General features: G+C 39.1%; 1 protein-coding gene across 1 annotated transcript; it reads right to left on the bottom strand.

The window, feature by feature from the left end:
- Positions 1-478: 478 nt before the first annotated feature.
- On the bottom strand, positions 479-19,106 carry LOC140847626 (olfactory receptor 10V1-like). The gene is made up of 2 exons (XM_073228343.1): positions 17,494-19,106; positions 479-1,065 (listed from the first exon to the last, which is right to left on the bottom strand). The coding sequence occupies exons 1-2, from the start codon at positions 17,843-17,845 to the stop codon at positions 479-481; spliced, it is 939 nt and encodes a 312-aa protein (XP_073084444.1). The 5' UTR covers positions 17,846-19,106.
- Between the last annotated feature and the right edge of the window lie 106 nt (positions 19,107-19,212).

Below are 19,212 nucleotides of genomic sequence, written 5' to 3'. Positions count from 1 at the left end.
CTCAGTCAATAGAAAGGAGAAAAATAAGAGTATATGAATGAAAACTTGAATCATTACTGCTCTTAGACGAAACCTCTTTCAGTTATTCTACATATATTAATTGAATGTCCAGAATGTGCAAATCTCTGTTATAGCACTCTGAGGAGATAACAAAGAAACAGGAATGTTCTTTGCTATCACTTGAGTATATTCAGTAATTTGATTAATATGCATTGTGTATCTGTGTAGCTAGGCACCAGTGAGGGATCAGTGAAAAGAAGAAATACTTTTCCATTAAGAGTTAAATCACTCCCATTTTAAATGTTAGTATCTTAAGTTTCAGAAAAACACACTACACATGGGAGCCAGAAGTAGGAACTGAGGCATGAGGAAGGAGTAAATCCAATTCTCCAAATGTGTAGGTCATCTAATCCCTGAGTTCAGTTTTCCGAAGAATTGTTTCCTGCCGTTTACATGAGCCCAGAAACTCCCACCTTTCCTAGCACAGTAAATGTCTTTTCATAACCCTATTTAGTGCATCTTTCAGCTCCTTGTTTCTCATACTGTAGATCAAAGGGTTCAACACAGGGGTGATGAAGGTGTAGACAACAGAAACCACACGGCCCATTTCTGGGTCGTAGCTAGAGCTGGGGCGTAAGTAGATAAGGCTACAGCAGCCATATTGGAGGAGAACCACAGTCAGATGAGAAGAGCAGGTGGAGAAGGCCTTGTGTCGACCCTCGGCTGAGCGGATCTTCAAAATGGCAGCGACGATGAAGATGTATGAGATGGAGATGAGGGAGAAGGGAATGGTAAGGGTGATGACACTGACGATGAAGATCATGGCTTCTGGCATTCTAGTATCCCCGCATGCCAACCGCAAGACCGGGAGTACATCGCAGTAGAAGTGAGTGATTCTGCTGTGGCCACAAAACGGCAGGTGGAAAATCAGAGCTGTGAGTTGTAAGGCTAGAAGGAAGCCAAGGCCCAAGGCTCCGGTAGCCAGCTGGACACACAGCTGCCACCTCATGATGAGGGTGTAGCGCAGGGGGTCCCGGATAGCTACAAACCGATCGTAAGCCATGATCCCCAAGAGGATACAGTCAGCACAGCCCAGGAAGACAAAGAAGAACATCTGTGTGCCGCAGCCAGATAAAGAGATGGGTATTCTCCCCATGGTCAGGAGGTTGACCAAAGCCAGAGGGGCAACAGTGGAAGAGTAAAAGATCTCCAGCACCGCCAGATTGGCCAGGAAGAAATACATGGGAGTGTGGAGGGCACGCTCTGCCCAGACAGTGAGAAAGATCGTGGCATTCCCAATGAGACTGCCAGTATACATTAGCAGGAAAGCCACAAAAATACACATTTGTACCTCCACGATGGGTGAGAATGGGTGAAAGTGGAACTGGATCTCTATGGTTTGATTTTTGTACCCCATAAAAGTGGCACACTCAGCTTCCTAGGACAAAAGAAATAAAACAAAACATGTTTGGGAAGAAAGTGCTGTGTGCTGTAGGGTAAAGGTGATGAAACTGTCTTAACACCTATAGCCTTAGTAGTTTTGAAGATGAGTTTATGCTGGGCTGGCCACTCTCTATTCTCACTTGTGTGTGTCAACTCACATTTTCAAGACAGTTGTCTGAGCTTAAGTATAAAGCTCAGGAACCAGGCTAATTTGCCCCATGTGGCAGCCGAGCTCAGGACTTTGACTTCAGTGTTGTTTTGCAAGAAGCAGCTGAACTTAGAACCCCTGAACATCTAAACTTCTACAGTGCCTAGAAATGATACACTGGCCATGCAATATGAAGTCATAATGATCTTCATTTTGGGAGTTATATTGTCCCATAATAAGTACCCTTGATTTTTCTCTTCAGGGTCATCTTCCTAGAGAGAAAGCAGTCAGCTTGTGCTAATTCAGCAGCACCGAGTATGATGACTCCATTACTGGCTGGTGGTTGAAGAAAGAGCTCCAAGCCTTCCAGTGCATTGACCCTTATCCACAGCCACCACATCCCTCTCCCTTTTGTAAATTTTCTCTATGCCTCTTAGCAAGAGTCAAGGGAGGTACAGCAGTCAAAAATCAGCACCAATAAAGACTCCAGCTTTGGGGAGTTTATACAAATTCTTCCCCCCACTATAAGTGGACGATGGCCACATTCTTATTATGGGGAGGAAAGTATCCATATTTTGTACACCCTCCTAAAACAAACATATCCTATATTTAAAATAATTTGTTTTCTTTATGTCTTATTTCTTATATAATCTCCTGCAGGATAAGGACTGTATTTTATTCATCTCCTCGTTAATGCCTAGTGTGGTGACCTATAAGCGTTTATTGAATCAATAAATGAAGAAATCTTTTTCACAACCTGGATAGGTTTTCATTTAGGCAGAGCACAAAGTCTTGTAAAGTGTGAATTAAGTGTTCATGAAAGGAAAATATTCCTCATACAAGCCTGGTGCAGCTTAGTTACTCTGGGTTTAGAAAACATGGTCATTGAAAATTTGCCCATTTTCCTACTTACCAGTTTGACTTTTAAATTCAGTACTCAAATCACAGACTATTTTCCTGCATGAGGAAAATATCATCTCTCTGCCTCTCCCTGAGTCTCTGCTTGAAGGCAATCAGGCTGATGTGTGTTTCTGGTCTGGGCCCTGCCCTGCTCTGGGTCTCACCACTCAAAGAAACTGAACACTGAACGGAGCTTTCTCTAGACTACTGGGAGAACAATAGGCTAGAATAGATGCTCAAAGGAAACTAGAGAATGAAAACACCCCGGGTATTGTGTTGGCTGTTAGTAGTTGCTGTCACACCCATAAACATTCCCTTCACTCCACTGAACAATCATCACATAGGAGGTCCCCCAAACTCTTACGGTTTTGTGAATTACTGCTTGGATCTGAGTCAGGCTCATCCTTACAGGAAGGAACGTTAGATTTTTATGCAAGGGGTAGGATTTGAATAGCCTCGTGAAGACCCTCATTCATAAAGTTGGTTCCTTCCCTGATAAAATGAAAATTTACACAGCAAAAATGAAAATGTGAGCTAAGATGATGACATGGAGATATAAATTTGGAGGGTCAGGTATCACACCACTGTGTCTCTCAGAAGCACCTTACCTGATTTTATTTGTCAGAATCAATTCCTCTTCTCTTTCAGGTGCTGGAAAGGGTACATTTTGGAGCACTTTGCATGTGAGAGGGGAGAGTGGCATAAGCTGGGTATAAATCTTGGAGAATGAGTAGATGTCTTACAGCAACTCAGGGACCATTTCTTATAGACTGTTGTATGCTTTTTCATGTGTTTATGTTCTTGTATCTCATTTAAGTTTCTGTAAGTGGTCAGTAGGTGGAAAGGCAGCGATCCATACCTCTGTCTTCTGACTGAAGCAGAAAGAGGGTGATAAACTGACCAGGGTCTTGCACTGATTTAGAGGTGGAAGATAGGCTAACATTTACATCTCCTTGTGTTTATCAATGATTACAGAAATCTTGGCTTGATTCTTATCATGGGACTGCAAACTAGCTGGCATCTTGTCACTGATGCTCCCAATGAAGTCAGGGTAAACCAGTTAATGGCTTTTCCCAGGTCAAGGCTCTTACATACATGGCAAAATGACCTTAATGACACTAGAGGAAAAGATAAAGAGAATTCCACCCAGAATTTCCAGCTAAGTCACTGAATCTACAAGGTTTCTATGGCTTGGTCCATTTAAAAAAGGAAACTATGAATTTAAATAAAAATTACATGGGTGAGACATGGCTTAGCTTCTAAGAAGTTCAGGTACACTGAAAATTATAGCTATGGTCACAGGTGCCAAAGGTACCAAATTCTGATTCTTGAAAGTAGTGAGACTGATTGATCCACAAAATTGGCAGTGAAGCCTAGTGGATTTAAGAACTTGAACACTAGAATCGAGCAGACCTGGGACCATCACTGGCTCTGCTGTTTACCAGTTGTGTGACCTTGACACCTTTATCTCTGTGCACTTTAGTTTCTCCATCTTCAAAATTCAGATAATATTGACATCAATCCTATGAAGTTACAAAGATTAAATGAGGGACTGACTATAAAGTGATTTGAACAGTGTCTGGTGGTGATGTCATTACAGGCTGAGTAGCGGCACTACAACTGATTTTTCAAAAGCTGTACTAACGGCTCTTTGTGAGTCTTTCCAGGACAGCATGAGTACTTATTCTGATATGGTAGTACATAAACTACGAGATGATCATTTTGGCCTGCTTTCTATGTACAATAACACGTCTTCCTGCATCTGATTATGCCCACAGGAAAAGCATAAGTATGTGGCACTGTTATTGCTCCAATTTGGACCCAGACAACCTAGCCCTCTGAGGCAATCCAGGGACCACACCTTTATGTAAAGTACTGCTAACTCTGTCAGAAGTGTCCAGTGTATCGATACTTTTCTGGATTTTAATTACTATAATTGAGGACTTAGGCTGTTCATTTTATATATTCTCTTATTTCACATTCTCGAGAAGGAGGGACTCATGGCCCTCATATCTTGTACACCCCATTGTCCACCCATCATAGTACCAGATCATAGTACCAGATCACAGGAGACAATATAAGAATGAATGCATGCGTGCATGAATGCAGGATTTCTCACTTGCATTTCTAGGGAAGGGGAGATTTCATAGCATAGTCTGGGAGATTCTGAGGTTCTTGTAAGATCCTCCTGTAAGGACCTTGAGGTTCAACATAGGGTCTTAGTATGAACCTCATAAGAAAAGACAAATAGTAGGGAATTTTTCTAGAACATTCTGAATCTTGGAGCCAGAGTCAAGAGAATTTCCACCTGATTCCTTAGGACCACACAGATTTGTGTTAATTAATGGGATGGTAAGGAGTTAGCCTATTAACCCATGAAAATGAGAGGCACAGCCTCTCAGTTTTGTTCATTTTGAAGTAATCAGATATTTTCCAGTCTGAATCCAAACTAGAAATTGTTCAAAGCAAAGTAAACCTTGTTGATCCCTTTGTCTGTCTTCACTTGGAGTAACTTGTGAGGACAAGGTGCCATCATCAGTGGTAAGTCATGCAAGTCCCTGATTATCTGGATAGAGAGTGAGAACGGATCAAATATCTGTGGTGCTGCCAGGCTACCCGAATTTTGCAGATGTTATAAAAACCAAAGTCAAAAGTAGAATTTTTATTATTCTAAGGGATAATCAAGATCATTTTGTTATCAAAGTGATATGATTTGTTCTCAAGATTTCTAATGTCATAACTCCTTTACTATAATCTGAACCTTCACAGCTGGCTATTGAGCAGAGAGGTAAGGAATGTGACACCCTAGAAGGCAGCTAAGAGAGATTTCTCACTTGTATATGTAGGGAAGGGGAGAATTCATTGGAATTGGTTGGAATTGGCTGAGCACTTACCTTCCTCTAGAAATGAACCTATCTTCTAATCCAAGTGTTATTTCTGAAGCTTTCCCTCAATCCTTAAGCCTTTCCAACTCCTGCAGGGACCTTTGGGACCAATTTCCTGGGTGTCCCTAGATCCCTGCCCACAAATGAGTGCCAGGTCGTGGCATACACCTCATCACTATTCTCAGAAGTCAGACTCACTCACCTTCAGGAGTTTCTGTAAAATCAAAGCATCCTTTCGGCAGTTTTGCATCTTACTCTGTTTTAGCGGATGTGAGGTATTCATCCTCCAGAGCCTGGTCACTAGGAGTGTTTCACCATCCACAAATAAAGTTATATCCAACAGTGGTTTAGAAATACAAAGCAGGAAATGCAAAAAACCATTATCAGCCTTGTTGAGTGGCTTCTAAATATCGGATTTACTTTTCATTGGTACTTTCTCTTGATGATGTCATCTCCTTTCTCTATTGTTTTCAAAATAGTTCTTAGGGTGTTATTTTCTGTGAGAGTGTCACTAAGCCAGAAAACAACAGCCAGAATAGTCTTTTGGAGTAAGATTCCTAGTGTGTCATTTTCATAAAGAAAAATCGTATTAAAAATATGGTAGCTAATTACCTTGATAGAGGGTTGAGAGATTGAATCAAACACCTGATTATTTTGGCACAAGCCTCTTGAAATTTTGTGTGCTGAACATAATATTTTATATTAACAGAGTATCTTACTCCTGCTCAGATATTCTGAAATTATGCCAGAAAACTTTGGGGTATGTGTGTAAACTTCTGAAATCATTATTTCTTTTCTCAGAAACTGTTTGACATCACTACCACAATAGGGGAATTTCACCATTATTTTCAAGATATTCAAAAATGTCCTTTTATATAGAAAGGGGAATTTGGAGTTAAAAAGCAGTGAACAAATTCTTGTACAATTAAGACAGTAAAAATTTAAAAATAAGGAAAACATTTGTAATATGTGCACATATCACAGTATGTAATATTTTTGAAGTGCTCTTGCATTATGCATTTATTCTAACACTGTTAGAAGTTTTATCATTTGACATATGAGTGAAAGAAGCTCACCCAGGCTAAGTAATGGACAGTGCTTGACCCAGAGCTGAAATTCACATTTCCTAACTTGGAGTCGTTTTTCTTATATTATGCTTTCTTTAGTCTGTATTATTGTGTGTATAATAATTATTACCACTTGACATTAAACTATCGGCTTCATTTTATTGAAGCTTCTCTCTAGTAACTTTTTCTCCTTCTACCCTTTGTCTTTTTCAGTCTGTATTTCTCTTGGTCATCTGACTCCTAGAAGAGGGTCATTTTCATGGTCACCTGGCTTATAAACCATCTCTGAATTAGAAAAAATGCTGCTTTTTCATGTTAAAAAATGAAACTTCTTCATGTTTAAAGCAAATTGTTTTCAGTAATAATTAGAATAATCATGAACTCCCTCTGTTTAATGTACAGAGATCAAATTATTGAATATAAATAAGAGAAAAGTGGAATTTTTAATTATAATAAATATGTTCTCAGAGTTACTAGGATATGATAACTTCTTATAAAATATTACACATTTGCTTTCATGGAAATAAATTTTTATGAGTATTTCAATGCTTCTTATTTCTAATATCTCATTTTTTAAATAGAAATTATTAAATTTGCGAGTCATCTTATGTCACTATAGACCATAAGTTTTTAATGAATATTAAATTCAGGAAACTATGTTCTCCACTAGCAACTGACATGGCAAAGTTAAAAATGAGAGTTAATAAATCCTCAGAAGTAGATAGTATTTAAAAATGTGTCTAACAAATTGTGTCTGTAAATTTATTGTGCTATTGAATCAGGAACTTGTAGTAGAGTTTAGAAAACTATTTAACACTGAGTTTATCATAACACTGAGTTTATATCAACATCACATTCCTTACTGTGTTCAGCACTCAGGTACAATGATAAATTTTTACATAAGACCACGGTAGTTTAATTTCTTCATAATCCTTTAAGTTACACATCAACTAGGATACTGAAAAGACTACAAAATTCTCTTAGTCATATAAATCTTTCCTTGAAAGATGATTTTGTTGCATCCAAGAAAGAAAAACAATAAACTGATTTGAAACTACATTTTAGACAAGCAGTGAGCTAATTGTGGGATTTGTAATTCACAGCTGAAATGGGTATTGCTCCCATTTTTCCTCTTTTCTTTTAATTTTCTAGGTTGGAGAAGTCACCATTAGGTTCAGAGACTGTGAAAAACTTACTTGGTATCAATAATCCATAGATTTCTAAATCTCACTGGTTTGTTGTGGGTTGTTTTTGAAAGAACTTACTGGTTCCTTCAATTGCTTCCAAGGACATCATGTATAACGAAATTTTGGTGCCTGAATCACATTGCATACAAGTTTAATTTACATAACATTTTAGGCCAAATTATAACTTGGAAAAGTGAATTTAAAACCAGATGTTTTCTAACTTGCTTTCATTGGCTTGCTTTCTAGAAAGATTAGGACTGCTCTTGGTGACAGGAGAGATTTTTTAAAAAGGAAATGTCACAGAAAAATGGCCTTACTTAATGGAGACTAAGAGGCAACAGGAAAATCTTGGGAGACGAGGTGCAGATGCTGTAGAAGACCCAATGATGAACAGGTCAGATTACAGGAAGAATTAAGCTACTTGGAATTCAGTTAGTAAATGTATCTCAGGCAAATTGAACAAATCAGGGTTAAGAACTGGACTTCCTGGAGCCCAGAACCATTGAAGCTTCCACTAGAGCCAGTCAGTAAAAGGTCAATGCAGAGTTGCTAAAACCCATAAGAAATGCAAACCGTTTTTTTCTCCAGAGTGGTTGTTGAACTTACATGGAATGAGACTGAGACTGCACTGATGATCATGGGGTTCATCTCTAAATCCAAATAAGAAGCAGATTTTGAGGTGGGGGTTGCTAAGATTATCCGTAAGTATAGAAGTTCTGCTAATCCTGATATGTCTCATGATAGAAAAGAAACTCTATGCAGGGTCTACTTTCCAACATCAAATGGAGATCAAAAAGCAGTAAAAGTTGGATACTCACATTGTACCTACCTAGTCTCTCTGTGGTTCAACTTTTTTATCATAAAATAAGAAATCTAAACTCAAAACCTCTACACTTGAAATTTTAACTTAAGAGAAGAAACTTAAAGATATGGGGTGAAGATTTCAAGAGGAAGAAAAATAAGCTTTATTTTGTGAGACCCAAGGATGTAAAACAAAAACCAGTAAGGAGAAATTATAGAGAGACAGCTTTTAGTTCAATAAAAAAGGACTCTCTAGATTGGTTGTGGTTCTGGTTAAATGAAGTAAGCATCCATGGGATGAGGCTAAAAAAGCTGCATAGAAAGCAAGGAGAGATCATTTGAGACTCTCAAAAGTAAATCGTAGCTGGCATATGGGGGAAGGACACCAAATGTACAACTGAACTGGCAGCTGCTTTAGCCCTTTGGTTCCCTCTCCAGTGTTCTCTGGCCTGAACTCAAGGCAGCCCGAAACCCAGAAGTGGGCATTGACATGGATAGACAGGGTGCCAAGAGGGAACATCTAATTCAGACGTGAAGAGTGACTAAGGGATTTCCTACTGGGTACAGTGGCAGCAGTGGGACAACACACACTCATCTAAAACTCTGAGGGAGGGTGCCTTCTTCTCCAGTCCAAAGACCAGTTGTCCCTAGAAGGTAGGGTGAACCCCCTGTTGATTTTTTCTCCTGCCTGTCTTCCTGCTTGGACTCAGACATGGGTGCCGTGGAGGGAACTCCCTTCTGAGCAGGGTAAAGGAAGCCTCAGTCTCCTGACCAGATAGGAGAACCCCAGGGAACTGGAAACTACCAGGGAGATTTTGCAGAAGGAGGAGCTCAGGAGACTGACCCCATAACACTGTATCCAAACTCCAGGGCTCACCCCTGAGCCACATATGTGTGGATATGATTGTGAAGAGCAAAGTAAAGACTTTAAGAACTGAACTAAAAGACAAACCATGTTTCAGGTGCCAGACTGGCCAGTGGGTGGAACACACGTGGATCATGTCCGATGAACACATCAAAGGCTTTAAAAATGGAACCGACATGGAAACCACAACATAAAGGAGGGGCACGAGGGACGTGGTTGCAGTGTTGGGTTCAAAGGAATTTCTTGCCCTTTCAATCTAGACTTTTCCTTTAAAGAATTATTCATAAGTTATTGCAACACTGGACACTGGACTCCATTGCCCATAGATACTACAATGCCTTTGGCCCATTTAGCGGTTGGCCACATATTCCTGAGTTTTTCAGGTGAATAATGTTCACTGATTCATTTCCAATTTTTGTAAACAACATACAGGGTATGTAGATCAATCTTTATAAAGAGAGATCAATCTCTAGAAAAATCCAAGTAAAGAGGCCCTTTGACAGGGAATAAGCTGATCCGCCTCAGCCATGGATGATCCTACACGATCAGGCCAGTAATGAAAACAAAATTTTTATTTGTCCTTGAGATCTGGGGAGAACGAGACAGAACTTGAGAGAGATAACAGAGGTGCTAGTTTTACCAAGCGCCATGAAAAACAGGAAAGATTACTTTTGTCCAGAAAGCCAAAAACGATAACTAGTCTTTCGGACGTCAAGCAACAAAGAATTTGTTCTAATTATTTCCATTCTTTTCCTTTTTAGAAAAATGTCTTTCTCAGCCTATTTATTTAAATGGCATCATAATATTGTATGTGAACGGTATGATCAGAAAGAGTAGAGAAGCTTTACATAGAAAAAGAAAGTCCCTTATCTGTATTATTGAAAAACTGGTAATAGCTAAAATGTTTAGTTTTGGGGAAATTGTTTGACTCCATGTTATTCAGCTGTTGCTGCAAAAAGTTGTATAATAAACTAATCCCAAGATGAGTGACTTATAAGCATCTATTTACGCATTTTTTTTTTTTACTTGTTTGTGCAGGTGGTGGAGAGGCAGCTGGGGCATTTCTGCTTCAGGCTGCAGGTTGGCTGCGCTTGGCTCCAGGCTTCAAATGGTGTTCAGGTCAGCTGCCCATGTCTTGTTTTAGAAACAAATTGCAGTGTCCATTGCTTCTTGAGGAAGCGGCCTCATTGTGATACAGGAAGTTAAGGAGATTAACCGAACGAGGCAAGCATGTCTGAAGCCCGAGCTCCTTCATATCCACTGATATTCCATTGGCCAGAGAGAGTCATGTGACCAGGACCAACATCAGTCGGGCTGCCTATTGACTTGATCTCACCTAAAGTCCTGCAAGGTTACAGGGCACGGGAAAGAACAAAGAACTGGGAACAACACTCTAAATCTACCACACGCTTTTACAGTCACATGATGGGATGTTTTCCTTTTTTTTTTTTTGACATATAATGGAAACATTCATTAATCTAAAAAGAATGTGGAAATTATAAGATATTCCCCTGGAAACGTGGGGGTTTTTTTGTTTCTGTTTTTTGTTCTTTTTTTATTTTGCTATCGTTAATGCACAATTACTTGGACAACATTATGGTTACTAGACTCCCCCCATTACCAAGTCCCCACCACATACCCCACCCATTACAGTCACTGTCCATCAGCGTAGTAAGATGCTGTGGAATCATTACTTGTCTTCTCTGTGTTATACTGCCTTTCCCATGTACCTCTTGCCCCAGGCTACATTATGTCTGTTAATCCTAATGCCCCTTTTTCCCCCTTTTCCCTTCCTTCCTACCCATCCTCCCCAGGCCCTTTCCCTTTGCTAACTATTAGTCCATTCTTGGGTTCTGTGAGTCTCCTGCTGTTTTGTTCCTTCAGTTTTTTTCTTTGTTCTTATACTCCACAGATAAGTGAAATCATTTGATACTTGTCTTTCTCCACCTGGCTTATTTCACTGAGCATAATACCCTCTAGATCCATCCATGTTGTTGCAAATAGTAGGATTTGTTTTCTTTTTATGGCTAAATAATACTCCGTTGTGTATATGTACCATGTCTTCTTTATCCATTCATCTAGTGATGGACACTTAGGCTGCTTCCATTCCTTGGCTATTATAAATAGTGCTGCGATAAACATAGGGGTGCATATGTCTTTTTCAAACTGGGCTGCTGCTTTCTTTGGGTAAATTCCTAGATGTGAAATTCCTAGGTCAAATGGAATTTCTATTTTTAGTTTCTTGAGGAACCTCCATACTGCTTTCCACAATGGTTGAACTAGTTTACATTCCCACCAGCAGTGTAGGAGGGTTCCCCTTTCTCTATATCCTCGCCAACATTTGTTGCTGTTTGTCTTTTGGATGCTGGCCATCCTTACTGGTGTGAGGTGATATCTCATTGTGGTTTTAATTTGCACTCCTCTGATGATGAGCGATGTGGAGCATCTTTTCAAGTGCCTGTTGACCATCTGAATTTCTTCTTTGGAGAAGTGTCTGTTTAGCTGCTCTGCCCATTTTTTAATTAGCTTATTTGCTTTTTGTTTGTTGAGGTGCGTGAGCTCTTTATATAATTTGAATGTCAACCCCTTATCAGATATGTCATTTATGAATATATTCTCCCATACTGAAGGATGTCATTTTGTTCTCCTGATGGTGACCTTTGCTGTACAGAAACTTTTCAGCTTGATATAGTCCCACTTGTTTATTTTTGCTTTTGTTTCCCTTGCCCAGGGACATATGTTCATGAAGAATTTGCTCAGGTTTATGTCCAAGAGATTTGTGCCTATGTTTTTTTCTAAGAATTTTGTTGTTTCATGACTTCCATTCAGGTCTTTGATCTATTTTGAGTTTACTTTTGTGTATGGGGTTAGACAATAATCCAGTTTCATTCTCTTACGTGTAGCTGTCCAGTTTTGCCAACACCAGCTGTTGAAGAGGCTGTCATTTCCCCATTGTATGTCCATGGTTCCATTATTGTATATTAATTGACCATATATGCTTGAGTTATTATCTGGGCTCTCTAGTCTGTTCCATTGGTCTATGGGTCTGTTCTTGTGCCAGTACCAAATTGTCTTGATTACTGTGGCTTTGTAGTAGAGGGGATGTTTTCCTTTTTTTAAAAAAAAAACAAAAAACTCTTTATTGTGGATAATGTCAACATACCAAAGAGGCAAGAAAAATACAGTGAATGGTCAGGGACCCACACTCACCTTCAACAATTATCAACTACTGGGAACCCTCCTTCATCTATATTTCCAGTCAATTCCCTGGTTGGATTATTTTAACTGCTAGATATCACATTCTTGCAGATCTATCTCAGGGATAATTTTCTGACAAAAGCATAGCCACATCTCTTGAAAAAATAACTTCATAGGAGCACAACAGAATCTTAGTTATCAAAAACTATGTCAACAGTAGGTTTGTAATGACATAGAAAATGAATATAACCTTGAGTGAAAGCATGCTGTAATGACCAGTATGTTAAAAATATGCTATATGAGAGATTAGATGGAAACATAAAATATGAGTAACAGTTGTACTTTAGTGGTGGGAATAAAGGTGATTTTTAAAATTCTTAAATTTTTCCAGTTAAATACTTTCTTGAATTATTATTAGCTGCTTTGATACTGAAAATCATGATGTTGTATTTAAATTTAAACATAAAACTTAAATTCCTGGGCAAGACAGTTTGCTTATTTAATGTGCAGCCTGCCCTAACATTCCTATTTCTAGTTTACTGAAAAGGAAGCATGAAAAATTCGGAAAAAGCCATATCCTTGAATCACTTAAACTCAGAACATAAGTGTGCTACTTGTACGCCAAGGGAGAGTAATGTAACAGGAAACCAGGAACATTTAGTATTGAGGATCACATATGTGTGAAAACATTTTGTAAATGAAAACTTGCTGTACAATTGTAAAATATTGCAATTATTTCTGAGACCTAGCTAGAATTCCTAAGTAGAACCTGAAGGTTGATAACCACAGTAGCCTGCTCCAGATAGTACACTATGAGAAATTGTCTCATTCTTTTGTTTCATGTGGTCAGTTGCAATGAGCCCTGGGCTGATGACCAGGTGAGCTTGAGTTCTAGCTCTGGTGTTTCTAGTAACTAGCCAGGTAACCTTTTGAGAATCCTCCCTAGTTTTCTTTTTTTGCAAAATTTAGGAGTTTTTGAATTTTATGGGAATGAATTCAGTGTGTCTATAAGGTGATGGATCTATAAGGGCCCTCTGTCTATGACAAACAATTTGTGGCAAAATGCCTAATACAAAATTTTGGAACCCAAAAGTAATTTTGCATAGAAGGTTGTGTCAGCATATGCTCATGGTCATTAGGTTGATTTGTTGACTGTTTCCCTACATTGATATTCATGCGTTGTGTGCAAATCTGGTGAGAGCAAGTAGACCAAGTACACTGTAGGATCCAAGTTTTCATGAAGCAGATGATAGAGTAGAGCATGGAGCTGCATATTTAGAAAGATGCAATGCGCCCAAACATATCCCTTTGCAAGTTTATCAGCTGCCTCCAATGTGAGCTGGACTTAATTAGGACATTTAAGTTGAATTTCTCCTTCTGTCCCTTACTAGATGCATGATCTTGGGCAAATCCTTTACCTGTCTTGATGTTCCATTTCCCAGTCTGACAAATGTGTATCATAATGTCAGTTTCATAGGGATTCTGCTAAAAGGATAAATGTGATAATATTCTTGGAAAAGCTTTGTATGTGGAGAAGAGCTGTCCACACGGTAAGTCTCTACTTTACTGTTCAAAGGGCTAAGTCATCTGGAAGTACAGCCATTGCTTGCTTTCACTCACCTTAATGAATGAAGCTGGGAACGGCAATAATCATACGCTATGGGAATTTAAAATAAAAAGGAAACAAAGAAATAATTGCTTTCAAAACGTGGAAAAGAACCATAAATGGAAGATGGAATTTTGAATGACTTTGGAATGAGGGATTTGTCATGAGACCATGGCTTCTGTCAGTAATTACCCACTCCCCGAGCCTTTATCCTGAGCCTATTAAATGAAGTTAGGACCTGTAGGGATATATATATATATATATATGGGCATGATATAATGATCCTCAAATGACACTGTGTGAGCATAAGGCATAATTATCAGACTCAAGAATAAAGTTGAATTTGTATTAACTCTAAGAAAGAGATCTACGATAATAATTGGGAACAAAGATTCAGCACACATCTAAAGGATGCCAGTTCCCAAATATTGGGGTCAACAGTTCAGAGATATTTTCTTGTTTCATGCATTGACACAACTCATTTTTAAGACAGTGCACAATTTTATGTTCTTTTTCTTCTTTCTCATGTGTTATGCATCCCTAGTATCTTGGTTATTTTATTCCTTGAATTCTTGATATCTTGGAAAATTAAATATACTTTTTTTCCCTCATAGAAAAGCAAGCAATTCTGTGAGCTCCTCCTGGCAGTCCAAATGTCAGTCTCTCCCTCCAGTGCTGTTGTCCAGTTCTTATCTTAGGAAAGGCCATTTCTTTTCTCACATGCTGTAATATGACACCTTCTGTGAAGACTTGCCTGGTTACCCCAGGCTGTAATTCACTCCCCCCATCCTATCACAGCATTTTATTCCTATTTCAACTTTAGCTTTTATTGTCCCAAATCACGGTCTTGTGTTAGCATGAGTGTTACCCCATCTAGTCTGTAAGCTTCTCAAAGAGGAGCCTGTCTACCATCCTGAAGTCTTAGGATCTCATTCAATATCTGATTCTGAGTGTGGGATTGAAATGAGAAGAGAGAGGGGAGGAACACAGTGCCTGTGTGCATGGTCTAATTTTTGACCTGCGTCTGTTCTCTGAAATGGATGTATTTCCAAAAGACAGAACGAACAAAAGGCAGTCTCTTGATGGTTATTCCTTTCTTTGATTACTCCCTCCTTAACCTAAAATATAAAATAAACATTCATGATTATGTGCTGATGTAAACACAGCATTAAGAGAAAATGTAAATGGGGGAGAGTAGACAAATCTCCCAAACAGTAGAATTCCAAATGACTTATGTAGCTATTTCCCCCTCAGTTTTGGGGAGCATGACTCCCTACTCCTAAGCGTGGGCTAAATATCATGACCTTTTCCCACATAATATGAAATGGAAAGGGAGACGAGAGTAAGTTCACATGGGAGGAAGTTGACAAACCCCATGTCTGTGGGTGCCCAGAGCCAACATCGGGTAGGGAAGTGTTTGTAGTGTGTGCTCTGGGTGTGCTGTGATGGGAGCGACGCTCTGCCTCTGCGCCTTTCTTCCAAAAAGTCATATACCCCTTGTCTAAGCATCAGACAGATTCAATTTGAAGGACATTCTACAAAATACCTGACCAGGACTTCTCCAAACTGTAAAGGTCATAGAGAAGAAGGTAAATCTCAGACTCTCACAGCCCAGTGGACCCTAAGGAGACATGATGACTAAATGTAATGTGGTATCCTGCATGGGATCCTTGAAGAGAAAAAGGATTCTAAGTAAAAGAATAAGGTAATTCAAATAAAGTATGATGTTTAATTAATCCTAGTGTGTCAATATTGGTTAATTAGTTATGACAGATAGTATAGGAATGTTACTTATGTGTATACACATTCAGTCTTACCTAAAGTAGATGGTCCCTTGTCAATTACTTCCTATTGAATTACCAACTTAATTGTGTTCAAAACAGTTATCATGTTCTGCAATTACTTTTTTATTTGTTTACTCTGCATCTTTGACTGTAAACTCAATAAGGGCAAAGATCTCAGTTCACTCACTGCTGCATCCACAGTATGTTCCAGGTTGCCACACATAGTAGATACTCCATAAATGACTGCTGAATGAATGAATGAAGGAATTATTGATAGTTGTAACCAAGACTTGGAACATCATTGCAACTGGAGTAAAACTAACTCATTATAGTACATTATAAATAGAACATACTTCATGCTTTCTCTAAAGAGAGACAGTGGAAAATTGCCTTTCATTTAGGCTCTGTTTCCTCCCTCCCTTCCTTCGTTCCTTCCTTCTGTCCTAACAAATGTATACCATCATAGACTGAAACATTCTCAATCTAGACTCTCCAGTAAAATGCATGCCTCATACTCAGGGCATCTCTCTCTCCAAGTTACTCAGTTTTAATTCATGTCTTGAGGGAGTGCATCTGATTAATGGAAACTATATTTCAAATAGCTAAGGAGTCTGGGAGTTTTTAGCTCTATAGATTTTGAAGTATGTGAGGACTCACCAGATGGTGGTTGGAATAGATTATGTACACATCAAGTTGACCTCAAATGGCAAAGACCATCTAGTAGAGTACCTGGGTAGGTAAGTTGTCTAACTACACTGGCAAATTACATGTTAGAGAATTGTCCCACACCAGCCAAACACACGGAGAATACTCAAGTTTGTAATTTATATCACACACACACACACACACACACACACGTTATAGCTGGTTATCTGCTGCCCCCACTGTCATCATGTTCTTTTATTTTTGCTTTTTATCTTTTATTTTTTATTGATATATAATTTTTCCTATTAATTTTTGTTGAGATATAATTTCTTGAGGTATAATTGACATTATATTAGTTTGAGGTATACAACATAATTACTTAATATTCATATATACAGGTTTGTCCCGCTATCTGAAAGTAGAGCATTCCTGTGGAAGCTTTAGTAACCCAAAATGGCACAAAGTGAAGAAGCAGTTACTATTCATTTACCATGGAAAAATTTTTGAGCACTCTCAGACCCAAAATCTAATGTTGCTTAGGCTTATCTGATACCTTAGAAAACATCTTGCTTGTAGATGCATGAAATAAATTAAGATCAAGCACAGATGCTCATGGACACAATTCAAAGCTCTGATAGCCTGATGCCCGGATGCTGAGTGTGTTTCTGGGAAGGAGCTTGGCAGGGTCGCTCTTGCTGCTTGCAGTGCACTCTGCCTGTGTAATAGCTCGGTGCAAAACACACACTGAGAGCTAGTTTTGCTTTTCACCCTTTTTTGTAAAAGCAAAAATCCTCTTTGGATTTCTTTCACTCAGCAGAAACAGGTCTTTTGTAAAAGCAAAGTGGTGTAACACAAACTTTCAAGAAGTGGAGGATGCCTGTATTGGAAGACGATATCACAAGTCTAGCTAACATTCATCAGCACAGAGGGTAGCAGATTGCTACGAACCAGTCATAAGCCATGACTGCAAGCAGGAGGCAATCAGCCCCACCCAAGAAGACAAAGAAAAACATTTGGGTGCCACATCCAGCGATGGAAACAGGAGTTTTTCCCATTGAAGGAAGGTTTGCCAAAGCCAGTGGGGTGATGGAGGATGTATAGAAAATTTCCAGATCTGCCAGGTTAGCCAGGAAAAAGTACATGGGTGTGTGGAGGGAGTGGTTGACCTGGACAATGACGGCAACTGTGGCATTCCCACTGAGACTGGTCAGGTACATCACCAGGAAGGCCGCAGAAATCACCAACTGTACCTTAGGGTCAGTTGAGAATGGGTGAAAGAAGAATTGTATCTTTGGAGTTTCATTCATTTCTTCCATGGGTAGTACTGAAACTATGAAAGGGAAAAATGATATGAGTCTCTAGGTACCAGACTTTTGACATGATGCTTTCACAACCCCTCTGTTCGGTGTTAGAGCACTTACTGAGATATCTCAGCAGCTACGTGCATGCTTTCATTTTACACCAAATCATGTAATATAATTTATTTTATTTTTTTATTTTGATGTCATGAATGTACAATTATTTGAACAACATTATGGTTACTAGACTCCCCCCATTATCAAGTCCCCCCCACATACCCCATTACAGTCACTGTCCTTCAGCGTAGTAAGATGCTATAGAATCATTACTTGTCTTCTCTGTATATACTGCCTTTCCCGTGTCCTCCCCGTACATTATGTGTGCTAATCGTAATGCCCCATTTTCCTCCTTATCCCTCCCTTACTACGCACCTTCCCCAGTCCCTTTCCCCTTGGTAACTGTTAGTCCATTCTTGGGTTCTGTGAGTCTGCTACAGGACACTCAAGAGAAATTAGAGAGGACACTAATAAATGGAAATTCATCCCATGCTCTTGGCTAGGAAGAATTAATATTATCAAAATGGTCATCTTGCCTAAAGCAATCTACAGATTCAATGCAATCCCTATCAAAATACCTACAGCATTCTTTAGTGAACTAGAGCAAATAGTTCTAAAATTCATATGGAATGACAAAAGACCCCAAATAGCCAAAGCAATCATGTAATATAATTTATATGCTTGCCACCCCCTTACCTTTCTTCTTCTACCCTCAGGTTGCAAAGCCTGAGAGATCCTCGTGGTGGGGATTTTGAGGACCTTTGTTTACACTCCAGTGCTGAGCCCATGCCTGCCATGGAAAGGTTTCCAGACAGTATCTGCTGAATGAATTGGGAATAAAGTCAACCTAAAGTTCAGAGTTACAAAGTGAATATAATAGGTTATCAATTCATTATGTGGAACTTGAAATAAAAAAACTTTAGGAAAGAATGAGTAGGTTCATGTGATAATTTACAGGGAATTGTCCTTCTGGTACATTGTGTGTGACATTGCAGCACTAACTAATCCACTTCAAAATCTAGACCCTCGATTGATTCATTCTATTCCTTTCCTTTATCCATTTGTCCCTAAATATTGAGAGTTTGCCTCCAAAATGTTCTCGTGTCTGTTGCTTTGGTCCTCTTCCATCGCCCCAATCAGTACTGTCCTTTGGACCTTACATTCTGATTCTTGGATCACCTCCTATCTAATCTGCCATTTCACTTCCTTTCCTTCTATAGTCATCCTGTTCTCCACGATCATATGTATACTTTATACTCTACTGTCTCTCTCTGTATACTACCCTACGTCCCCTCTAAATGGTTTTGTTATTTTATTGATTATGTTTC

The sequence above is a fragment of the Manis javanica genome, unplaced genomic scaffold (genome assembly GCF_040802235.1).
Source record: "Manis javanica isolate MJ-LG unplaced genomic scaffold, MJ_LKY HiC_scaffold_25, whole genome shotgun sequence".
Classification (NCBI taxonomy): Eukaryota; Metazoa; Chordata; class Mammalia; order Pholidota; family Manidae; genus Manis; species Manis javanica.
This window is presented reverse-complemented; position numbering and strand designations above follow the sequence as displayed.